Source organism: Eubalaena glacialis, chromosome 2 (genome assembly GCF_028564815.1).
Source record: "Eubalaena glacialis isolate mEubGla1 chromosome 2, mEubGla1.1.hap2.+ XY, whole genome shotgun sequence".
Taxonomy (NCBI): Eukaryota; Metazoa; Chordata; class Mammalia; order Artiodactyla; family Balaenidae; genus Eubalaena; species Eubalaena glacialis.
In genome coordinates this window covers 193,956,639-193,982,762 of record NC_083717.1, presented here as the reverse complement: position 1 = coordinate 193,982,762, position 26,124 = coordinate 193,956,639, and the positions used below count along the sequence as shown (strand labels likewise).

Below are 26,124 nucleotides of genomic sequence, written 5' to 3'. Positions count from 1 at the left end.
TCCCTCAGCCCCACCCAGCAGCCTCAGGCCCCTCAGAGGAGCAGACGGGCTAGGGATGGGCTCTGACCACCACCTGCTGTCATCTCTAAGGAGCTGAGCCCTCCCCAAGGTGGGTTCGGGGCCATAAACAGACCCCTCTGCTCCGGATGCTCAAGGAAGTTTTAGAGCTGCCTGTGGAGTGCATCAGTTACCATCTCATCCCCGTCAGGGTTCCAGTGAATGGTACAGTGTGGAGGGCACAGAAAGGATGCCTGCCCATTGGCCGGCCTTCACTGAGAGTCTGCTCAGCCCCTGCCCTGGCCTCATGTTACTCAGGCGCTCAGACCTGAGTGGGTGGCGTCACGGGAGAGAGGGCTGTAAGGAGAGACCCGGACCCTGGAGAGAAGGACTGGGCGCTGCCCGGGGACGTCTGAGCATCGAAGGATGCTGGTACAGGTGCGCACAGGCCTTCTAGGCCGGGGGTATCGCCTGTGTGAAGGGCCAAGGCTGAAGAGCGGTCACGTGCCCGGGAAGGTCGGCTGGCCGTAGGGAAAGGGCAGCGGGAGTCGCAGAACACGCGGGAAGGTAGTGGTGTCGGGGAACAGGTGCCCAAGGGCCGAGCGCCACGCCGTTTCGTGGGTTCATCTTGAGCAATGCGGAGCCGGGTCACTTGCATGGTTTGGGGCGCACCCACGCCCTTCCGATCCGGCCCCTGGCCTGCAGCCCCACCGGGCGTCGGGAGCTGGGGGTCAGGACGCGGTCAAAGGCGGGCGCGCGCGCCGTCGCCACGGGATGCGCCCCGCCCCCTCCGGCCTCCCTGACTTGGGGTTCGAGTCTCGGCCCTACCGTGACCCGCTGCGGTGCCCCGGCCGGACCCTTCCTTCTTTGGACCTCGGTTTTCCCACGCCCGACGTTTGCGAGGGTCCGGGATCTTGGCCCCGCAAGGCCTGGAGCCCACAGGCCGTCACGCCGGGCGGGGCAGCAGTCCAGCTTCCGCAGCACTCCCGCCCCTCCCCCGCCCGCCCGCGGGAGCGCGGACGCGCTCGTACCTGGCCGCGGCCGGGAGCGAGGTTGGGCGGGCGGGGCTCGGATGCCCCACCCCCCCCCGACCCGCCCCCAGCACAGTCGGGCCAATCGGAGGGGGCGGCTGGCGCCGTGTGGGGCGACGCGCTGGGGGCAGGGCCTGCGGGGGCTGAGGAGAGTCCGCGGGCTGGCGGCGGGAGGCGGTCGGGCGGAGGTGGTGGCGACGACGACCGGTCCTGAGACAGCGACGCAGCGCGCCGGCGGCCACGACAGGGTCGGCCAGGCTCCGCAGCCCGCTGCAGCCGCCGCCTCGCCGTGAGGGCCCGAGAGCACGGCGGCGGGCGCGCGGCCTGTGAAGGCGGCCGGAGCGGCGGGCGCGGCGCGGCGCGACGCCGAGCGTCCTGTCAGGCGGCGGAGGGCGCCGCGGACCCGCGCCGCGATGATGCCGGTGGGTGCGGGCGGCGGCGGTTTCCTCCGCGGGCGGCTGGCCAAGCCTCCTTCCTCCCGCGGCTCCCGGCCCTCGGGGCCCGCGCGAGCCCGGCGGGCCGGGCGGGCGGGGAAGGAAGTGGCCTGGCGGGCGCGCCCGGCCCCGGCGCCCCCCGGGCGGGCAGGTGGGGCGGCGCCGGCTGTCAGCGAGGGCTGGGCCGTGGTCCGGGGGTCCGTGGTCCGGGGGTCGCTTCGGGGTGCGGGTGCGGGGGCCGGCGTGGTCGGGGGTCCGGGGGGCAGGTCCGGGCGGGGGTCCCCGGGACGGCGCCCCCTCCCTCGGCCGCGGCGCGGCCCTTCCTGCCGGGCCTCCCCGGCCGCACTGCCGGGGAGGGGAAGCCGGAGGTGAAATTGGAGCCGGTCGGTTTTCCCCGTGCGTCCCGGCGGGGTTCGGACGGGGAGGCAGGTGTGTCGTTTGGCGCTCGCCCCGTTTCGGGGTCTCGAGGCGCCTCTGCCCCCCGCCTGAAATGGGCCGGTGTCGTATTTGGTGTCGGCAGTGTGGGCACCCCCGTGTGGTGTTCCCACGCTGGAAACCCACATTTCTCCGTAGCCCTTTCCTGATTCTGGAATCCTGTTGTATTATATTTAGGAATTTACTTTACATTCCTTACTTAGGAATGGATTTAGAGAGCCGTTTCACCGTGCCTTCGAGATTTGTACATTTTGCGTTAACTGGCCTGTTGTCAGTGTGTTTTGAAGGTTGAACTAGGTTCGTTTGTGGTGGTGCCGCCTTTGTCCTGCCCTCAAGGATGCGTTGTACTAGGAAGAAGACAGTGCTCATTAAATTTGCCATTCTCCTACCTGACCTTTTCCTTTACCTCTAATCTAAATAGCAGTGGGTGCTGAATTATAATTTTTCTCATCTGGCTTTTTGTGAAGTAAATGTCATGACTTGTGAAAAAATGAAGGGCTGGTGGTACCCAGTTGGATGTATTGGTTTTCTGAGTGCCTGTATATTAAGTAAAATTCTCAAACACATTTATAGTCAAGTAACAACAAAATCGTTCTTTTAGCCTACAATTTCTACATTGAAAATCACAGTTCAGAAGGAAAGTACCGTTTCTCTGCATTTTCTGCTTGAATACTATTATTCTGCTATGCCTGCACCCAAGGACATTTAGATTAGAATTTTTTTTCCCTGATCTTTCAAGTCATTTCCTGTCTCTTGATAATCTCTTCTCCCCTTTTTGAACTGATTCCAACACATCGTGTTTGCAGAGTACTTAAGGTTTGACCTAGTTGATCCTTAGATCCTTCTTTGGCATCAGAGCTTGTATTTCTAAACGTTTGGTTTTAAATGAGTGATTGTCTTGTAATGGAAGGAGAACTGGATGAGCCTCAGAAGAAACAGAATCAAGTACTGGTTCTGCTACTTTTTAGCAATGTGACCTTGAACAAGTCAAGGTCTCCAAGCCTGGTATTACCTCTAAAGCAGGGATAAAAACATACCAATATCTGAGGGCTGTCCTGAGGATCAAAAAGGATGATGTGTCCAATAGTGCTTGTCAAACAGAATGCCCTGCAAATATTTATCACGGCTAATATGGCTCTGAATTGTCAATTTCTAATTTTAACCTCTGCAAGATAAGGCATTTGGAAACAGTTCTCTCCCTAATTCTCACTGGCTAGATTTGGAAAAGGCATTATGGTGTTTTGGAATTTTGAAACCACTTTTAGTTAAATCCTGTAACAGTTGATACCATAGTAATATTGAAGGATATCTATAAAATTTTGACTGGTTTCATCATTGTATGTTTCATTTTAAATACCCTGTTAAGAAATTTGGCTTGGTACATTCGGACATTTTACTTCTATTCCTCACATAGTTAGAATTTCTAGTCTCAACCTTACCAGGTTTCCTTTTTACGACGTTTGTTTAGCTGGCAATTGGGAAATTTCTTTATGATACTCATAATAATCAAATGTTTTTAAAAAACAAGCCTACTAATTATTTAAAACACACTGCTTTTATTTTAAAATGCCTTCTAGAAACAGATGGTATTTCTCTTAGTCCCTCTTTTGTGGTCTTTACTTTGTATTTCCTTCTTGTTCCCTAAAAGTACTACTTTTAGGATTGAGTCCTTCCTCTATAAATGTAGTTGGCGTTGGTTGTAAATTTAATAGAAGTTTTAAGAACACGCCATTCTTACTTGATACTATCTTAAACTATGTATCCAAGATATAAATGAGATTTTTTCTTTATTATATATTTGGTGTTCATCATCATCGTCATGAATCATCAAAGGAGGGTTAGATCAGATTTTGCATAGTTTGTATAGAGTAGCACTACCCAGTAGGAATGTAATGAGCGACACAAATGGGACTTAAATTTTTCTAGTAATTGGTATTATTTTTAATAGTATCTTTTATTAACTCAGTGTATCAAAAATATTATCATTTTAACATGTAATCAGTATGAAAAATTTACTAATGTGATATTTTACTTTTTTTTGGTACTAAGTCACTGAAAGCCAGTGTGAATCCAGTAAAGTTTTACATATATAGCACACCTCCTTTCAGACTAGGACATTTCAAGTGCTCAGTAGCTACATGTAGCTAGTGGCTACTCTATTGAACAACACAGGTTTAGAGTATATTCTACTTATTTGAGAGTCTGTAATAACTTTTAATTGATCAGATGGCTTACTGCAGCACCCAGTCTCTCAGCTGTTGGAAATAAGTATCTGGCTGTGTTCTCATCTGACACAATAATGTCTTTGTAGAAGTGTTCAATTTGCCTGTTACACAGTTTCATGATTGTCTACTTTTAAACAAAGTTATATTTTGTAATTTTCCCTCATTAAAATATTATGGCATTCTAGTATTTGTGGTCATTCACCTTTTTTCAGTGGGTGACATTTTAAAACTTTTCCCAAGGAAAAAAGAGGGCTATACTTTAAAGATTACTCGTTGGCTGGTCCCTAGGGTCTAGACCTGAAATCGTTTAGGCCATACCTAAACAGATTTGATAGAAATAAGAATTTTTTTGAAAAATAAATAAATTTATTTATTTATTTATTTTTGGCTGCATTGGGTCTTTGTTGCCGCGCGCGGGCTTTCTCTAGTTGCAGCGAGCAGGGGCTAGTCTTTACTGCGGTGCACGGGCTTCTCATTGCGGTGGATTCTCTTGCTGTGGAGCATGGGCTCTAGGCACGCCGGCTTCAGTAGTTGTGGCGCACGGGCTTAGTTGCTCCGCGACATGTGGGATCTTCCCGGACCAGGGTTCAAACCTGTGTCCCCTGCATTGGCAGGTGGATTCTTAACCACTGCGCCACCAGGGAAGTCCCCAAATAAGAATTTTAATAAAAGTAGCCTGGTTCAGAGCATGAAAAGGCTGAAAAACTGCCTTGATCGTTAGCATCATTCTTTTCAACAGAGAATGAACATTTTGCAGCTGTAAAACTTTGTGCACAGGTGAAATATATCTGGGGCGTGGCACTGAGGAGACTTCTTTCTCTTCCAAAGGACTGCTGACTTGAGTAAAGGAAGTTCTGCGGCTCTGAAGTGTGTTTTACCTGTAAGAAGGGCACTCTGGCGGTGCCTCTGGTAATGTTAGCAGTGGGACTCCTTACCTCCAGTAGGCACCACGCAGTGTGACTAGTTGATTCCACTCATTTCTGTCTTAGGAGCCCTTCAGTATATTCACTGTGGGCTATGGGTTACATTAGTTTGTGCTTAATATTTAGCTCTCATGAAACAAACATTCACTTATTTCAGGTATTCACTTTCTTCCCAATGATGTAGAAAACATTTTGAGGTTCTGGAATAGGTCTTTCTCTTTTTAAACCGTCAGCTGTCATGTAATTGACAAAACAACGAACTGGAAGCAGAGAGGCTTAGGTTCCAGTCCCCACCTGTAAGTAACTGTGTGACCTGTGGACTTAATCTCTTTGGGTCTCAGTTCCTCACCTGTAAAATGAGTTGGTCCTAGTGGTTTCCAAGTGTTTGTGGTTGGTCCGGTAGTTGATATATAGCAGATACTTTCATGGGGGGTCAATAATATTTGCATTGGCTGCAGCAAAGGTTGACACAACTTGACACTTGTTTTGGCAGCCTTTTAGTAAACTCATTCACTGCCCAAGTATATTTGTATGATAGAGCTGATAGAAGGAGCTCAGTGGATGTTCACTATTATTGGTTTTTTAAAATTAATTAGTTAATTAATTAATTTATTTTTGGCTGCGTTGGGTCTTCGTTGCTGCACGCCGGCTTTCTCTAGTTGCGGCGAGCAGGAGCTACTCTTCATTATGGTGTGCAGGCTTCTCATTGCGGTGGCTTCTCTTGTTGTGGAGCATGGGCTCTAGGCGCTCAGGCGTCAGTAGTTGTGGCATGTGGGCTCAGTAGTTGTGGCTTGCGGGCTCTAGAGCACAGGCTCAGTAGTTATGGCACACGGGCTTAGTTGCTCCGCGGCATGTGGGATCTTCCCGGACCAGGGCTCGAACCCGTGTCCCCTGCGTTGGCAGGCAGATTCTTAACCACTGTGCCACCAGGGAAGTCCCACTTAATCATTAAGTCATTTGATAGGCTTGAATTTACAAGCTAACTCAGTAAACAAAACACCGAGGACTGGAGAAGATTTTTTTTTTTTAACTGGTTTCTTTAAGACAAAAGTTACAAACATAATATTACCATTTAAAATAATAAAACTATTTCTAGCCTTTGGAGTGCCCAAAAAATTCACAAAAGGAAAAGCAAAGCTTCGCTCATACAAAGATGTGTATGTAAAAGATTTTATTATTACAGTTTTATTGAACTAAAAACTAGTCTAGGACTTCCCTGGTGGCACAGTGGTTAAGAATCTGCCTGCGAATGCAGGGCCCACAGGTTCGAGCCCTGGTCCGGGAAAATCTCACATGCTGTGGAGCAACTAAGCCCGTGCGCCACAACTACTGAGCCTGCGCTCTAGAGCCCATGAGCCACAACTACTGAGCCCACGTGCCACAACTACTGAAGCCCGCGCGCCTAGAGCCCATGCTCCTCAACGAGAAGCCACCGCAATGAGAAACCCACGCACCTCAACAAAGAGTAGCCCCCGCTCGCCCCAACTAGAGAAAGCCCGTGCACAGCAACCAAGACCCAACACAGCCATAAATAAATAAATTAATTAATTTTTTAAAAAAACTAGTCTATAGGGATAACTCTTCTAAAGGCTACAGTATTAAGTACAGCAACAAAGTTTTGCAGCTATTTAACTTCCTACAATTCAGTTTAGTTATAGTGAGCACTCAGTGTATGGTGTTTGTCATTATGCGCTAAAGCACTGCATCCTATAGGCTTTGTGGTGGTGTCTCTATTTTTATGGAGAACTGAGGTTCAGGAAGTAAAACTTGGCTAAGGTCCCCCAGATAGTAAGTGGTAAAACAAGGTTTGAAAACAAACTGTCTGACTGAAAAGCCTTTGCTCCTAGCCGTTGTACCAGTCACTTACTTGCTATAGTCAACGCATTTTGCTAGAGGTCCTGGTAAGTTGAATTGGGCTAAATATTTTCCCCTGATGCTTAGCTCAAATGGAGCTTAATATTTAAAAGATTCTCACGGTGAATCTTTTTGATAAAAGATGATAGTTTTCGCCATCTTGAGTTTGGGGACAACTCTGTTTTAAATGTAAATGTGTTAAATGTATCTTTTCTTTCTCAGCGTCCTACTTTGAAAAGTTTATGCCAGCATATATGCCTAAGAGTTACTTAGAATTTTTAGCATGACAGAAACTTAAAATATCACCAGGTTACTGTATTGAAGTTATACAACTGGTTGTCAACATGCATTTTTGTGTGTTTGCACAGATGGGCAATAGCTTCCCAGCAAAAGTTCGGTGGGATTTTGATGCCTTGAAGTGCTGTTGCCATAGTTATTTCACAAACTATGGTTCTAGGGCTGAACAGAGGAATGGTGGTAATCAGGTTCTATTGTGACACTTTCTTGGCTTGATTGCTTTGTTTTATTTCACTGCAAAGATAGCCGTATGACTGTTGTTTGCACTAATTGGTAAGCAAAAGCTGCTGTTACTAGATTTTGTAAAATAAAAATCTTTGCATGGTGACATCATACAGAACAATAAAAGACTGGAAAATGAGGTAGTTTTGATTAAAATTAATAAGTGACATTCGAAATGTTAGTGTCCAATTCAGAACAGGGTCTTGCTAGCAGTATTGTTAGTGTGTCTAGAGAAAATGTTAACTGAAGTTTTGACAGAATCATGATTTATAACATATGTTGTGATTGCAATCATTGTAGGTCAAGCAAATGCAAAGGCCCTGTGGTAGGAGCGTGCCCAGCATTCTGGAGAAACAAAAGGAGGCCTGTGTGGCTGGAGTGGAGTATGTGGGGGGGGAGGGGGAGAGTGGAGGAGATGAAGTCAGGAAGGTGATGGTGGTGAGCGGATGGGTTAGGATCTTAAAGGGCCTTTTAAGGGCCTTATAGAGGACGTGGAGAGAAATTTCTTCTGGAAGAAATGAAGCACAGTGGTTTACTTATTGTATCATAAGTAGCTCTGAATAGCAGGCATTGCCCAGGTGACTTCACTGTAGCAGAGTATGGGCCCTGGTGTCGGTTGGCTTAAGTGTGGATTCTGGCATCACCATTTATTGGCTCTCTGACCCTGGGTAAAGTTACTTGATCCCTCAGTTCTTTGTCTTTAAACTGAGGATAATAATAATAGTAACCTTAGGGTTGTTAGGATCAGATGGATTATTACAGCAAAAGGTGCCTGTTGTGTAGTAAATGCTCAGCAAATGTTAGTTATGTGTAATAAGTTTCATTTCCTCTGGAAAGCTTTCCCATCTTTGCCTTGGCCAAATACACCAGTAGAGGCCTTCAACCTGGTGTGCCTTTTTTTTTTTTTTTTAAAGATGTAATTCACATACCATAAAATTTACCTTTTAAGGTGTACAATTTAGTGGTTTTCAGTGTATTTACAAGATTGTACAACCTTTGCCACTATTTGATTTCAGAACATTTTGCCTGGTCTACCTTTGCAATACTTGTAGTGCAGTCTTAAACGTTTGTTTGTATGACTGGTAAATGTTTTTCTTGTCCTAGACTGTAATTTTCATGGCGGCAGGAGCTGTCTCTTTTTATTGCTATTTACCACCAGTGCCTGTCCCAATGACTGGCCACATAGTTGGTGTTCAGTGACGATTTTTTGAATGAAAGAAGGTTATGATGTGGAAAGTAGTGTCAGACCCCATTGTGAAGAGGTGTGTGTGTGTTCTAATGGGGTTCGCACTTGATCCCATGGGTGATCAGAAACCACCAAACGTTTTTAAAAAGTGGAATGATGCATTCACATTTGTATGGTAGAGGGAGAATTCTGGAGCCAAGGCCGGGGGATGGACTGCGGAGGAAGGGAAATTAAAAAGAAACAGGAAGAACAGTTAGGAGACCAGCTGGTGCAGGTCAGACTTGACATGAAGGTCAAGGGAAAGAGCCAGTCAATAGGAGGTAAAATAGATCTGATGGAGTGAGAGGGTGTGTGAGAGTGTGCGTACATGTGAGTGTGTGTACTGACTTGTAAGTGTGTGTGATTAACAGGAAGGAAGTACAGTGGCTGGAGTTGAGGATAACAGGTTTATTGCTTCAGCAGCCGGGCTTGTCTTTCCTGTAACCAAGATAGAGAACACGTGAGAAGGAATAGGTTTAGAGGGCTGTAAGGGGATGAATGAGGTTTATTTTGGGTGTGTTGAGCTTGAGATGCCTGCTGTATCCTGCCTGAAAGATGTTACTCTTAAATCTTAAGGTAAAATAAATATATTGAGTTAAAAAAATCATTTGCCCTATATTAAGTGATTTTTAATGTTGTGTTTTTGATGTTCTAGATTACTGCCTGGGCATTTGTGGCATGCCACACGCATGTGTCATCCCTTGTACTTGTCATGTTGCCTGATCAGCCCCACCCAGAGCCCCCACTAGACCCAGCTTCATTGGGCAGTGGCTGGCCTGGGCCTCCTCCATCTTTGTGGAGTATATATGCACACTTTTTATAGCAGTGTAATCTGTGTCTCTGTATTGATAGTTTGTATTTTGCTTTTTGCTCTATTGCATGCTTATAGTTCTATCTCATACCAGTCTTGAAAATAACATCAGTGAATAATAATTAAATTCACAAATGATCAAAATATAGACAGATTTTTGTGTTAGAATAGAAATGAGAAGTGAGATTTTGTCAAAATGTGAAGAACGGTGAAGTAAAGTTTGACAGTTTTAGGATTAACAGAAAAAAAAACCCCAACAATAGGAACAGAGTATTTGTGATAGAAATACAGATGTAAAACAGGGGGCATAGTGATTATCAGCTCAGACTCTGAAGCCAAGACTGTCTGGTTTCAAAGTCTAGCTTTGCCACTTACCAGCTCTGTGACCTTGGACAAATTATTTAACCTCTTTGTGCCTTATTTTCCTCTTTAAAAATGGGTTTGGGGCTTCCCTGGTGGCGCAGTGGTTGAGAGTCTGCCTGCCAATGCAGGGAACACGGGTTCGAGTCCTGGTCTGGGAAGATCCCACATGCCGCGGAGCAACTAGGCCCGTGTGCCACAACTACTGAGCCTGCGCGTCTGGAGCCTGTGCTCCGCAACAAGAGAGGCCGCGATAGTGAGAGGCCCGCGCACTGCGATGAAGAGTGGCCCCCGCTCGCCACAACTAGAGGAAGCCCTCGCACAGAAACGAAGACCCAACACAGCCAAAATAAATAAATAAATATGTAACCCTTCCCCTCCCCAGTTTATTTAAAAAAAAAAAAAAAGGGTTTGTTTTTTTAAAATTTATTTATTTATTTTATTTATTTTTATTTTTGGCTGTGTTGGGTCTTCGTTTCTGTGTGAGGGCTTTCTCTAGTTGTGGCGAGCGGGGGCCACTCTTCATCGCGGTGCGCGGGCCTCTCACTGTCGCGGCCTCTCTTGTTGCGGAGCACAGGCTCCAGACGCGCAGGCTCAGTAGTTGTGGCTCACGGGCCTAGCTGCTCCGCGGCATGTGGGATCTTCCCAGACCAGGGCTCGAACCCGTATCCCCTGCATTGGCAGGCAGATTCTCAACCACTGCGCCACCAGGGAAGCCCAAAAATGGGTTTTAATAGCAGTGTATTTCAAAAGGTGGTTGTGAGGATTGTCAAGTGCTTAGTGCATTCTGTTAATAACATCTGCTCCTCTTAGTTTTCTCTAGCAACCATAAGGCCTCATGGCAGAGAGGATTCAGTCAGCAAAGGAGCATAAGTGAACTTTACGCCACCTAGGTAGAATGCCTGTGTTCTTTCTGCCAGGAGAACTAGGTAGTAATTGCAAAATCTGTCAAGTTGATAGGACAGAGCGGGATGGTTTGTGTTTCTTAGAAATGAAAGTTTACCTTCTCTTTCCAGTACCCTTTGTTATCCAGACCACAGCTCAAAACCAGTTCAGATTCACTTCACTCAGTGTTTTGTCAGCAGAAAAGCTCACCCCCTGTTCTCTGGTCTCTACCTAATTGGCACGTTCCAGGCCACCCTGTATAAAATGTCCCTCCCTGATTGCACTTCAGTTTTCTTTATAGTACTTATGTCCACCTAGCAGATGTTTGTGGAGGCTCCATGAAAGTGGGGCTTCATTTTCTTTTCCCACTGCAGGATCCCCAGTGCTTAGGATGCTGCCTGCCTCTGGTCGGCATTCAGTAAGTACTTGTTTACTGAATGGCCTCAGCAGGCACTTAGGGCACATCCCTTATATGCTGGGTCTGTGCCAGGGCTGGCACAGTCCCTGCTCTCACTGAGCTCACGGTGGGGAACAATCATGTAAATAAAAAGTGCCATTCTGAAAGATAAAGACTGTACGCCTGGCAGAGTACAAGCTACGTATGGCAGGGCACAGTGGTGAGAGGAGTCTTCTCAACCTTGGGATGTCAGGGGAGTTTTCACAGAGGAGGTGACATTTGAATCGAGTTGAGAAGGATGAGGAAGAAGGAATTTTAGGTAGAGGCCTTAATGTTTGCAGGGCATTGAGATCTGAATTGGTGTGGTATGTTGAGGGAAGTTGCTTGGAGCTTAAGGCCAGATGAAGCAAGGGGGCTAGAAAGGTCGCTAGAGGTCAGATTCTGAGGGCCATGTGTGACCTGCATGAAAGTTTGAACTTGATCCTGAGAAGGATATGAAACTGTTGAAGTTGGTTGTTTTTTTTTAATTGTGGTAAAGTATACGTAACAAAATTTACCATTTTTAAGTGTACAGTTCTGCGGAATTAAGCACATTCACGTTGTTCAGCAGCCATCGCCACCATTCATCTTCAGAACTTTTTCATCTCAAACTGAAACTACTGTTGCAGGATTTTAAGGAGAGTTGTAAATGCTCTAATTTATGTTAAAGTTGGCATTAAGTGTCTGGAATCAATGAGAAGAGTCTATCAGGATAGTCAAGGCAGAAAAGGGTCTCCGAGCAGTCAAAATAGTTGTCAAAGAATCATGCATTGAAGCTAACTTGGAGGTGATCCTCCTCAGCCGTCACTTATCCTTGGTTCTTAGGTGTTGCACAGTTCTAATTTACCTGGCTTCTAAATCTTTAGAAGCTGCATCCAAGGTTGCTGGAGGGGTGTAGCTGTGGGCAGACATGCTGCTGGAAACCATAGAAAGAAACAGCTTTAAGAAAATCTGAGGTTGTGGTCTGAGGGTGGGCATCCTGACCTCAGTCAACACCAAAGATAGCACAATGACAGATTACAGGCTACACACAGGGTGGTGGTTAAAGGTCCTCATGATGACTGAGTCATCAAGAAGAGACTAAATAATATCAGTAATGTAGACAGCAGCTGGACACATTTTAGATGAGCTCTGTCCAGTAGGAACATAATGTGAGCCACAAATGCAATTTTAAGTTTTCTGGTAGCCACATAAAAAAGTGAAATTAATTTTAATAATATGTATTTTATTTAACTCACTATATCCAAAAATTATTTAAACATGCAGTTAATATTAAAACATGATTGGTGAGGTGTTTTACATTCATTTTTTTCATACTAAGCCTGTCAAATTCCAGGACACATTGTATACATACAGCACACCTGATATTGGACTAGCCACATTTCAAGTTCTCAGTAGCTATGTGTGCCTAGTGGCCATATCAAATGGACAGCACAGTTTCAGATTTTGGCTCAGACAAAGGGGTTAGATGCTCAGCTATTCAGAGAATGCTATCAGTCATAAGGATTAATTCCTCAAGGATTATACATGGCTGGTGTTTTATTTTTATTTTTTTAAAATATTTATTTTTGGCTGCGTTGGGTCTTTGTTGCTGCGCGCGGGCTTTCTCTAGTTGCAGCAAGTGGGGGGCTACTCTTCGTTGCAGTGGCTTCTCTTGTTATGAAGCACGGGATCTAGGCATGCGGGCTTCAGTAGTTGTGGCACGGGGGCTCAGTAGTTGTGGCTCGCGGGCTCCAGAGTGCAGGCTCAGTAGTTGTGGTGCATGGGCCCAGCCGCTCCACAGCATGTGGGATCTTCCCAGACCACTGCTCAAACCTGTGTCTCCTGCATTGGCAGGCAGATTCTTAACCACTGTGCCACCAGGGAAGTCCCTGGTGTTTTATTATAGCAGTTTTCAGTTACTAATTTTTGCTTTTATATTCGAAAAACTATTGAGGGACAGTGTAATGCAGTAGTTAAAGAGCACGGATTTGGGGGTGGACTGTCTGGGTTTGAATCTCAACTATTTAATTTCCTACCTATGTGATCTTGGGTGAGTTAATCTCTCTGTGTCTTAGTGTCCTCATCTGTAAAATGGAGGTCATAGTAGTACCTACCTCACTGGTTTTGTAAGTATTAAATGAGTTATATATAAAGAACCTATAACAGTGCCTGGTCTATAGTAAGCACTATAGATGTGTGCTTTTATCCTCCAAATGTTTAGTATCTCCAAAATGTTAAATGATCTTGATTCAGTACATTTAAAAAACATTTTTGCTTTGGAGACTGCTTAATTTAGATAGGTATTTAACAAGTTTTCACAGGTGAAAAATGTTAAATTGTAATTTTGTGAGGATATGTTCTAATTGATGTCTTTGGGTAACTAATTTTATTGTTTGCTGTGTCATTAAGAGTGCTTAACAACCACAGAAATAGTGTAATTAATAATTAAAGGATTTAGGATTCTAATTAAAATTAGGAAAAATTTGAAAGGATGATTTTATCAACATTTAACTACTAGTACTGTTACAATTAAACTACTCTCTCAGAAATACTTTATCAGCCCTGGTATGTCTGGGAAGACTACCTAGTTCTAACTGTTTTCCTTCAGTATATTCTAACACTAAATTATCTTGAGAGTTTCACCTTCTACTCTCACTTGTAAATAGAGTAGAAAAGAATAGCAAAAGTAAAACCAAAATATAAAAAGAACACTGTGGAAGACATTTAAGAGGAGCTCCTTTATCACCTTCTAGAATGAAGCATGGCTGGAAACATAACCAAATTAGGGTATGGTCATTTAAATGTCAAGTTTTTGGCACAGAAGAAAGCAGTGCCTAATGGGGTTTATTTAATCATGGCTGTTTTCATCTGTCATTGATTGGTGGTCTGTGGAACAGTTAAGCAGACTCTCTACTTAGAACATAATCTCCATATACAAAAATAAACTCAAAATGGATTAAAGACCTAAATGTAAGACCAGATACTATAAAACTCTTAGAGGAAAACATAGGCAGAACACCCTCTGACATAAGTCGCATAAAAATCTTTTTTGGTCCACCTCCTAGAGTAATGAAAATAAAAACAGAAATAAACAAATGGGGCTTAATTAAACTTAGAAGCTTTTGCACAGTAAAGGAAACCATCAGCACAACGAAAAGAAAACCCACATAATGGGAGAAAATATTTGCAAACGAAGCGACTGACAAGGGATTAATCTCCAAAATATACAAACAGCTCATGTTTAATATCAAAAAACAACCCAGGGCTTCCCTGGTGGCGCAGTGGTTGAGAATCTGCCTGCCAATGCAGGGGACACGGGTTTGAGCCCTGGTATGGGAAGATCCTACATGCCGTGGAGCAACTGGGCCCGTGAGCCACAACTACTGAGCCTGCGCGTCTGGAGCCTGTGCTCCGCAACAACAGAGGCCGCGATAGTGAGAGGCCCGTGCACCGCGATGAAGAGTGGCCCCCGCTTGCCGCAACTAGAGAAAGCCCTCGCACAGAAACGAAGACCCAACACAGCCAAAAATAAAAATAAATAAATAAATAAATTTAAAGTGCTTAAAAAAAAAACAAAAAAAAACAAAAAACAACCCAATCAAAAAATGGGCAGGGCCTTCCCTGGTGGCACAGTGGTCCATCTAAATGTCCATCGACAGAGGAATGGATAAAGAAGATGTGGTACATATATACAATGGAGTATTACTCAGCCATAAAAAAAGAACGAAATAATGCCATGTGCAGCAACATGGATGGACCTAGAGATTGTAATAGTGAGTGAAGTAAGACAGAGAAAGACAAATATCATATGATAGCGCTTATATGTGGAATTTAAAGAAATGGTACAGGACTTCCCTGGTGGTGCAGTGGTCAAGAAGCTGCCTGCCAGTGCAGGGGACATGGGTTCGGGCCCTGGTCCGGGAAGATCCCACATGCCACGGAGCAACTAAGCCCATGCCCCACGACTACTGAGCCTGTGCTCTAGAGCCTGCGAACCACGACTACTGAGCCTGTGTGCCACAACTACTGAAGCCCACGTGCCTAGAGCTCTGCAACAAGAGAAGCCACCGCAAAGAGAAGCACGCACACCGCAATGAAGAGTAAGTATCCCCTGCTCGCCAGAGCTAGAGAAAGTCCACGCGCGGCATTGAAGACCCAACACAACCGAAAAATAAATAAATAAATTTGTAATTTAAAAAAAAGAAACACATTTAAAAAAAAAGAAATATGGTACAAATGAACCTGTTTACAAAACAGCAGTTGAGTCACAGATGTAGAAAACAAACTTGTGGTTACTAGGGGGGAAAGGAAGGAGGAGGGATAAATTGGGAGATTGGGATTGACATATGCACACTACTATATATAGAACAGATAATTAATAAGAACCTACTGAATAGCATGGGGAACTCTATTCAATACTCTGTAATGACCTATATGGGAATAGAATCTAAAAAAAGTGGATATATGTTTATGTATAACTGACTCACTTTGCTGTACAGCAGAAACTAACACAACATTGTAAATCAATTATACTCCAATAAAAAATAAATAAAAATAAACATTAAAAAAAAAAAAAGAACATAATCTGCTTACCCCCTGGCTCCCGCACGCATTCTCCACTCCCCTTCAAGGCTAACTCCTTTAGTCTCAGCCTACATGTTGCTTCCTTTGGGAAGTCTTCCCTGGTGCTGGCATCTGGATCAGGCTGTCCTTCTGTGGGGTCTCATGGCACTCTGCAGTTTCCCACTGTAGTTTCCTGGTATCTCTTCTCTGTCTTAGCTCAAGGTTCAGTGACTGAGGCGATGTTGACAGTCTGTGTCCCGAGCCTGGCCCAGGGCCATGTTGGGCTCAGTAAAATTTTCCTAAATGAATGAATGAGTGATCCTGTTAGTGTGTCCAGTTTATGTTATATACATTGTAATACTTTGCTTTACATTATGGGTTTTGGTTTTTTGTGTCTATTATACTGCAGTGTCTTGTCATAAAACAAACCCAAGAGTCTAATTTTAATCTTCTTATATGGTTATTTGCCTCTAGAATCGAACAAATCCTCAAATATCGTTGTTAACAGAGAATACCTCATGGTCCAAGTGGTTTCTGGTGGGAGTCCTTTAGGAGAGTTGCTGATAATCAGATACTGAGGCTTATATGGGGTAACTGGGAGGGAAAATGGGATATTTTTATAGAAGCACTAGCAGCTGCTTATGCTTTTTTTTTTTTTTCCGATGTGGACCATTTTTAAAGTCTTTATTGAATTTGTTACAATATTGCTTCTGTTTTATGTTTTGTTTTGTTGTTTTTTGTTTGCTTTTTGGCCCTGAGGCATGTGGGATCTTAGCTCCCCAACCAGAGATCGACCTCACCCCCTGCATCAGAAGGCAAAGTCTTAACCACTGGACCATCAGGGAAGTCCCCTGCTTATACTTTTGATAGTCAAGTCAAAGTAGCTAAGTTCCATGACTAAATTTAATGGAAAATTATCTTTTGTGTTTGTTTTGCCAGTTTTTTTTGTTATGCAAAACTGTTATTAAAATCTCTTAATCTGAAGCTTTATGGTTAATCATACAATAGAAGAGCCCATTTCTATCAGTTGATGAGGTTTTGGCTAGTATTGAGAGAAGTCTGGTGCTAGAGGTTACCAAGGTCAAAATTCTGCACCACCATGGAGTCAGGCAGGACAGGACTATAAACTTAGGGTTAGTAGTCTTTTGGAGGCTCAAATAGACATTTAGATTTTTGCGAAATTTCACTGCCTTCGTATCTTGCCATCCCCCTCCCCAAATAGTACCTAGCAAAATCTACTTTAAGTGCCTTACACTTTGGTTTTGAAATTTTTAATTTCTTGTGGGTTGAAGCCTTATTAGTTTGTCATAAAACCATAGATTATGATCTCTATTACTACAGAGTGAGGAGGGGTACAGGATGAATAACTGCTAAGATCGTTTCTAGTGCTAACTTTTTATGATGTTGTATTAGAGCTGAATAGAGGGGTCTCCATGCGAAAGCCCTCTGTTAGGGAAGCTCCTGGAGAAGCAGGTGGGTCTGAGCTGGCATTGCAGGTGAATTCTGAGATGGAGAGAGGCCAAGTGACCCAGACCGAGAGTGGCGTTAGAGCTATACTTACTTTCAACAGATATGTTTGTGCCTCCATGATATACCAGGGCACTGTGAAAGATATGAATGGCATAGGAGGGAAGGTAAACGAGGTACAAAAAAAGTGACATTCATCAGATATTTACACAACAAATATTTATTAACTCTTATTATATGCCAACACAATGCTAGGCATTGGAGACTTAAAGACACTAATTCCTTGTCTTCAAGGGGTTTGTAGTCTAGTTGACAGAAACATTCAAAACAAGTACCTTGTGGGACCGAGTGTTTGAGAACACGGACTTTGGAATCAGGTAGGCCTGGGTCCAGCCTTGGCCCTGCCACTTACTCTGTGACCTTAAAGAAGTCACATACCGGTTGGAGCTTATCTCCTCATCTGAAAGTAACAGTGTCTCTCAATAAATAATGGTGTGGCCATAGGGAGAAATATAGTCTAAAAAAAAGGAGTAGAACTGTGTGAATTCTTGTGGAAAAATGCCCCAAATGTAGTGTTGGCTGAAAAACCCGTTTTCTACTTAACGTGATCTCACTGTAAAAAAGAAGAAAAGAGTTTTGTGGTGGAGAGAAAGGTCTAAAAGGATATATACCAGCTGTTTAAAACTGTGAGTCATTAGGGGGACTGTCTGTTTTTTATTACATCTGTTGTTAGACTCTAAAAAAAAATTACGTGGGTGTTAATTTGCCACCTAAAAAATAATAAGGATAATAGAAAAAAAAAGAAAAAACCCCAAAGAAAAACAAAAACCTCATCACAGGATTTCTGGCAGGATTGAACAATATTATGCATGGAGAATGCTCAGCATGAGGTCTAGCACATAGTGTCAGTCAGTAAACAGGTGCTGTTACTTTTATTGCTGTTCACAGCAGCTGAGGAGGAAGATGGGTGCTGGACTGCAGAACCCTTGAATGTTGAAGTTAGGTTCTGTGGTTTGAATTTCCAAGGTCAGTTGATTCCTTGGATGTAGGATCTTGGTTGTCCTGTGGGGGGGTCCTTGGTTGTCCCACGGGGCCCAGATCTGGTGACTAGGGTCGTCGTGGTCCGTGAGCTTTTTCTGGCCTTGGCTGAAAGAGACCCACAGCTGAGTGAGGTGTGCCAAGCCTACATACCAAGCCCATCCCCTCCCCTCATTCTCTTTTGAGGATAGAAACACTGTCTGCCTCATCTTTTTTTTTTTTTTTTTTTTTTTTTTTTAAAGATTTATTGATTGATTGATTGCTATGTTGGGTCTTCATTTCTGTGCTAGGGCTTTCTCTAGTTGCGGCAAGCAGGGGCCACTCTTCATCGCGGTGCGCGGGCCTCTCACTATCGCGGCCTCTCTTGTTGCGGAGCACAGGCTCCAGACGCGCAGGCTCAGTAGCTGTGGCTCACGGGCCCAGTTGCTCCGCGGCACGTGGGATCTTCCCAGACCAGGGCTCGAACCCGTGTCCCCTGCATTGGCAGGCAGACTCTCAACCGCTGCGCCACCAGGGAAGCCCTGTCTGCCTCATCTTGAAGGGAGGGAGAGAGGTGGCCTGCCAAGCTGTGATATCTGTCCTGAAAGAGACCTGGGACTCTCATGGGCCTTGTGGCTTTTGGAGTCATCCCTGGGTTTAGATTCGGACCTTGAGTGACGTATCAAGACTCTCTTGACCCCGCTTCTTCATCTGTAAAATGGGGATAATGCTCCTACCTCTTTCACTTGCATGTCATAAATGGTTCTTTCCCTTGTTTCTGTTGGATTAAGGGTGGAAAAGAATTTTTTTGAGGTAGGATTTATGAGTCATTTTATAAGGCTTACTTTTTTAAAAATATAAATTTATTTATTTATTGCTGCGTTGGGGTGGCTTCTCTTGTTGCGGAGCACGGGCTCTAGCCGCACGGGCTTCAGTAGTTGTGGCACTCAGGCTCAGTAGTTGTGGTGCGTGGGCTTACTAGCTCCACGGCATCCCGGACCAGGGCTCAAACCCATGTCCCCTGCATTGGCAGGTAGATTCTTAACCACTGCGCCACCAGGGAAGTCAGGGCTTACTTTTCATCTGCCGGTGAAGTAGATAGTTGAAATGAATCTTCATGAAAAAAAAAAAGAAAAAAGATCTATTCTGTAGTTTTCATTTTCTCTTTAGTCCTGATTTTTAAAATATTTGTTGCTTTGTGGTACTCTTCTCTTGGGAGTGTTTTGTTGCAGATGAAACAATGTAGTTTTCCATAGGTGTGATTTATACTGGGTGCCCATACATCCAGGTGTGCAAGAGAACATCTTGGTTTTTGCCTGTTGTCCTGGCATTCTGTTTTGTTAGCTTTTTTTTCCCCACTCAAAGTGGCCATGTTTGGTTCTTAATTATATGGTCACCTAGTTATATCCCAATTGAATGCCTTTTAAACAAATAGTGTCACTTAGCTTACATTTTTCAGGATCCCATTGATAGTCATGGAGTCATTTTCAAAATTTATTATAGGTCTGTTTTCTGATCAGCTACCCTTTATAATTTGCACTTGATAATGTGTTCCTGTGTCAATTTTGTTTCATGGTTCTCTTTTGTAATTTAATTTCAATTCATTTCTATAATTTTTAAAGTTCTGAGGTTTTTCTAACTTTTGCAGTGCCTAAAGTTGTTGCCAGGTATTTAAATAAACAAGAAAGGGAGGAAATTAGATTTGAGAGAATATTGTATGTCAGCCTTCTTGCTGGACATTTCACAGACCTTCTCATTCAATATTAAGTAAACAGTGTAACTAAATAAACTGCTGAAAGGGAGGCAGCCTGCTGGGCTGAGAATTGAGAGACCTGATTTCAGTCTTGGTTTTGTTACTAATAAGATTTATTAACCTTGACAAATTATTTCCTTCTCTGGGCTTCTGCTTCCTCATCTGTAAAATGGGGAAAGAGTGGTGGTTAGGTAAGGCTCCTTTCTGGCTCTAAGATTTGATGACTGATCTTTATGATAGCTTAAATTTGAAACTCTCAGCATATCCCTTTTAATTGCATTGAATGCTTTTATGAATGGATTAAGAAGCAAGTGGTTATTTACTCTAAAATAACTCAAATTACCAAAAAAATTTTTTATTTTCTTTTTCCCCAAACAACTTTACTGACTATTGAGAAAAAATTGAGGCACCTGTGTACTGTCCTCTCAAATTTGCAGCTTAAAATGTATGCTTTTTGTAGGACTGGTATGACTGTTAACCTCAGGGAACACAACGTTTTATTTTTGTGTTAAAATATGGATCCTTGTGAGATCGCTCTGAGTGCTGAGCCAACAATAATACGTTAACTGTTTTTGTGACCAGAGGTGGAAGAAAACTATTTCGTGGCAGTGTAGGGAGATGATAAGACCAAAGGAAAGGTGATCTGTCAACCTGAGCCCCATTTCCTCTCTTCTTCTGGATGGAGACAGTTGGAGCTTTCAACTTGGTACAGAGCTGGGACTTCCCTGTGTTTGCGGAACAGAGTTGCTGAGGCCCTTGACCCTGTGGGGTGGAGGGAAAGGGAGGTAGGTCTCTGTAACAGGATAATCCTGCTTCTCACGTCTTGTGAAATGCTGGCCCTGAAGCGGGTTTTCTTGCTGACCTTTTCTCCCTACTTCTCTCCCACTTTTGCTTTTGGTTTTGTTTTGCTTTTATGCTCTCTGCGTCTGTTTGCAGGTAGAGGGCTAGTCAAGGCCTGGGAGGCAGTGTGGTACAGGCTTTCGGGAGCCAGGCAGACTTGTGTGTTCACCTCTGAACTCAGCTACCCAGGAACTGCTGTGCCTTGGATGAGTGCTGAACCTTTTTTATACCTCAGGTTTCTCATTTGTAAAATGATAGTAACTTTAGTAGTTGAGTTGATTTTGGTTGCAAGTACTTTCTAAAATCTTAGAAAAGGGACTTCCCTGGCGGTCCAGTGGTTAAGACTCTGCGCTTCCAATGCAGGGGGTGTGGGTTCGATCCCTGGTCAGGGAACTAAGATCCCACGTGCCAGGAGGTGTTGCCAAAAAATTAAAAAAAAAAAAACTTAGAGAAGAGGGGGTTTATTGGAAGGATGCTGGAGGGAGAGCTGAGCAACGGAATCTTCAGGTGGTGCAGGAACTGGGACGAGTCTGGGCACCTTGGCATCAAGGGTGGTGGGCCCCCTGTCTACGGCACAGCCTCTTTCTCTGGTAGTCAGCATCCACTCCATCAGCAGATCCATCAGAGCTACCTTCACAGTCTAGCCAGCTTCTATTCTGCACTACCTCTGGGATTCTCTCTCTGTCCTGGATTCCTGGGTTCGCCTTCTAAGGGCCTTCCTGTTTCTGTGCTTCTTCACCCTCAGTCTGTTCTCAACAAAGCAGCCGAGTGAGGCTGTAAATCATGATGGTAAAACTTGCCACTTCTTAGCTGAACTCTAAGGACTTCCAAGCTCCCTCTGAGCAGAAGCCTAATTAGTAGTTTACCTCTCATCACCTACTCTTCTCCCCTTGATTTCTCTGCTGCAGCCAACCTGACTCCTTGTTGATTCTGAATCGTAGGAGGCATTCCTTCTGCCTCAGGGCCTTTGCACTTGTTCCCTCTGTCTGGATGCTCTTCTGTCAGGCTGTCTGCAGGCTCACTCTCTCACCTCCTTCCCGGAGGCCTTTTCTAACCACCTTACTTAAAATTAAAATTGCCTTGTTCCCAATCTCCTTTGCCTGCTTTGCTTTTCTCCATAGTATACATCACCACCCACCATACGATACATGTTCTACCTACTTATTTTGTCTCTTTCCTCAAACTGTAATGAAAACTCCACAAGGGCAGGAACCCTGTCTGCTTTGTCAGTGCTGAATCTCCAGCGCCTGGCACACAGTAGACACTCAGTGGATACCTGTGGGACGAAGAACATTTTTCATCATGTATCTTCCTTAGTTTGAGTCAGCAATGCAAGAGGGATGGGCATGTAAAATAAGCCTGACCGCTGAAAACTTTCCACGTGTGAGTCCCAGAGAAGAGGGGAGAGAATTGTCATCTGAAAGCCATCCCAGTTGGGGTCTCTGAGGTTGCCGTGAGGACTAAATTGGTGTATGATTGCCTAGTAGGGGCTAAGAAAATGTTCATTCTTTTCTCTTTCTGAAAACACATAACTTCCTGACAATATTAATACTCAGAAATTCAGTCAGATCTCCATAATAGAGCTTTTCGTTTGGAAAGGTAAAAATTTGGATATGTGATAATAAGAAAACTTATATGCAGCCTCATGTTGTAATGAGTGATGGAATACATAATTCTCTCTTCAAAAGGAATGGTTTTGAAATTTTGCAAATTGTACACAGGTTTTTTGTTTTTTGTTTTTTTTTTTGTTTGTTTTTTTTTTTTAAAGAAATCCCCGGTTCTGTTTTTTTTTTTTTTTTTAACTTTGGATTTATTTATTTATTTATTTATTTATGGCTGTGTTAGGTCTTCGTTTCTGTGCGAGGGCTTTCTCCAGTTGCGGCAAGTGGGGGCCACTCTTCATCACGGTGCGCGGGCCTCTCATTATCGCGGCCTCTCTTGTTGCAGAGCACAGGCTCCAGACGCGCAGGCTCAGTAGTTGTGGCTCACGGGCCTAGTTGCTCCGCGGCATGTGGGATCCTCCCAGACCAGGGCTCGAACCTGTGTTGCCTGCATCGGCAGGCAGATTCTCAACCACTGCGCCACCAGGGAAGCCCTGTACACAGGTTTTTATAAAGGTTCTTCTGGTATCTGAGCAGATCCAAATCTCAGGACCCAGGTCAGGTCAAGAAAGAGGTGAAGACATGGAGTGGGAAGGCATCAGTTTTCAGTTTAGTCTTTGTTAGTAGGAATTTTTTCCCAGAGGCAGTCTAGGCTGTGGAGTACATTCATCTTTGGATTTTATAATGAGTCTCTACTAATTTACTCTTTTGTATTCATACTTACAATGTTTTGCTTTTCAAAGGAATGTGTACATTATATATTTGAAGTGAGTTCTTCCATTATAAACAAATAGTTTACGTTTCTGTCTGATAACTTTTGAATAGGGATTGTTTCTTGCAGTTTCATAGGGATGAAGAACTTGAATAGTTGTGTTGTTTTTTTGTTTCTTTTTTAAAGGTGTTCACTGCTTTGTTCCTGAGCTATTCAAGTAGAAACTTAAGCTTTGGAGTCAGACACTCTTGGGTCAGACACTCTGGCACTTCTTAGTCACGTGACCTTGGGCAGTCCTTCAGTCTGTATGCAGTGACACGATCATCCTAGCACCTAGCTCTGTAGACCTGTTGGGAGAGTTCAGAGATATAATATGGGTAAACAGAAGGCCTGTCTGCGAACATAGTAAGCACTGAAATAATAGCTATTTTTATTATTAATAAATTGTAAAAGTCCTTTGAAGTTAAGTATCTTGTTATAAACTTCACTCTGATTTTAAGCACCTAAGATATGTCAGAACTAGCATAATTTGAAAAAAAAAAAAATTGTAGCTCTGTATGTGTCCTACTTCCAACAAGCAATTTTCCTAAGCGTAACATACGGACAAGGCATTTATTATGAAAACTTATTTTAAAACCTTGAGGTTTCTCTTTTTAAAGTTGATGACGAAACTTAGGCAAGTCTTTTTTTTTAATAGTGGGTCTTATATGGAGATTAGTAAATTAATGTTTAGTTTTCCTTTTCATAGTGATTTTTAGATCCTGGTTACAGTTGTTATTGAACAGTGCTAACACCAAACTTTTTCTTCCATGGAACTCACCTAATTAGGTGAAACTTTATCCACCATATCACTCAGCTGTAACAACAGTGGTCTGTCTTGTTTCATTAGGACATCTTATCATGGTTCATGTCATTAGTGCCTGAATTTAGATTCCATGAGGCCTAAGGGACATCTGTTGAAGTATTTTTCCTTTGTAAATGGCATAGATAATCTCCAGGCACTGGGACTTTTGTTTTCTACACTTGAGTTTTGCTTAGTTTTCTAAAGATGAGAAATATTTTGAGAATGGTAACTCAGAGCATTATAGGCAAATTCAAAGTAGCATCATGGTTTTTAAGAGCTGTCTCAAACCTGAAAGACAAAATGGACGGAGTCATTTGTAAAAAGATAGGAGGGCTTTTGGACTTACTTTTCCTTGGTAAATTGTATTCTGATTTTGTACAGATGATAGTATTTGCTATGGTGTCTATACACGTGATTATATTAAAGTGTTCTTCAGAGACATTACTAATTATCCTTGTTTTGAGTTTTGTTTTCTGCTGGCAAAAGGATTAGTACTCAACTTTTGGTATTAGCAGACATGAAAAAACAGGATTTGTACAGTTATAAATCTTTATTACTAGAGAAAAGAAAAATATATAAAAGGAAATGATATAATATTTATTTATTTATTTATTTATGGTTGCATTGGGTCTTTGTTGATGCACACGGGCTTTCTCTAGTTGTGGCGAGCGGGTGCCACTCTTCGTTGTGGTGCGCCAGCTTCTCATTGCGGTGGCTTCTCTTGTTGCGGAGCACGGGCTCTAGGCATGTGGGCTTCAGTAGTTGTGGCACGTGAGCTCAGTAGTTGTGGCTTGCGGGCTCTAGAGCACAAGCCCAGTGGTTGTGGCTCACGGGCTTAGTTGCTCCGCGGCATGTGGGATCTTCCCGGACCAGGGCTCGAACCCGTGTCCCCTGCATTGGCAGGTGGATTCTTAACCACTGCGCCACCAGGGAAGTCCCATAATATTTATTTAAAGTTGTTTCCATTGGGAAAAATATTTTACTGATTGTATAGGTTGAATAATTGGTATAGCTAGATATTTTTTAAATACAGCTTTATTGATATGTATTTCACGTAACATTCACTCCTTTGAAGTATGCAGTTTAGTGGTTTTAACATATTCACAGACTTGTGTAACTGTCACCACTATCTAATTTCAGGACCCATTAGCAGTCCCTTCCTATTCCTCCTTCCCCTCATTCCCTGGCAACCACTAATCTACTTCCTGTCTCTATGGATTTGCCTATTCTGGACATCTCATGTAAATGGAATCACACAACGTGTGACCTTTTGTATCTGGCTTCTTTCACTTGGCAATGTTTCTAAGGTTGATCCATGTTTGTAGCATTCACTTCATTCCTTTTTATGATCAAGTAATATTCCATTGTATAGATAGATATACGACATTTGTTTATCCATTCATCAGTTTGGGCTGTTTCCACTTTTTGGCTGTTATGAGTAATGGTGCTATAAACTTTTTTGCTCAAGCTTTTGTGTAGACATATGTTTTTAATTCTCTTGGGTATATACCTAGGAGTACATAGATGTTTTTAAAAAATACATACAGGAATATATTTTCTTGAATTTTACAAAGAAATATGTAGAAAGAGGAAGCCTTATTCTGAAAATTGTTATTAGTACACCTAATTTAAAATTTTGTAAGGTCAAGAAAATTTAATTAGAACATCTGTTAGTGAGATCATCTTTATAGTTGAATAATTAGAAAAAAATGCATGATTCTTTGTTCTGGTTCCCTTGTATGATTAACTTTGCATTTTAGATCGTTTCAACTGTAGACACTAGATAAAATTTGGTTAATTGAGAAGTTATTTAATAATGGGGAGTATATCGTAAGTATGAAGGTATTTATTAAAATTCTGCTGTTTTTCTTTTTTTCTTTTGAAGTGGTTTAGAGTAGTGGTTCAGACCATAGCTTTGGAGTCAGTCAGACCAGGGTTAAATCCAATCCTACTCTGGCATTTATTAGCTCAGTGACCTTGGACAAGTTATTTAACCTGTCCAAGCCTCCTTTCCCTAATCTGTAAAATGAAGGTTGGTATTTATCTCACAAAGTTGGTGTGCGAATTGAGAATGTGTGAAGTGTGTGTCACAGTGCCTAGTAATAAAAACTGATAAATGTTGATGGGAGTGCTTTTCCCCCAGTGTAGTGATTTTTCATTTAATCCTGGGGGGTTTCATGAGGCCCTGAGAGCAGTTTCTTCCAAACTTC

The 26,124-nt window shown here is 43.4% G+C and overlaps 1 protein-coding gene across 3 annotated transcripts in view; it reads left to right on the top strand.

Moving 5' to 3' along the window:
- The first annotated feature begins 1,184 nt into the window (after positions 1-1,184).
- PPP1R13B (protein phosphatase 1 regulatory subunit 13B) overlaps positions 1,185-26,124 on the top strand; it is an 86,353-nt gene continuing 61,413 nt past the window's right edge. For all 3 annotated transcript variants that reach the window (XM_061181345.1, XM_061181344.1, XM_061181343.1), the window contains exon 1: positions 1,185-1,450. Coding sequence is in view for 2 of the 3 variants with exons in the window: in XM_061181344.1 (XP_061037327.1) it covers positions 1,442-1,450 (9 nt within the window). In the remaining variant the exon portion in view is untranslated. The remainder of the gene's footprint in view (positions 1,451-26,124) is intronic.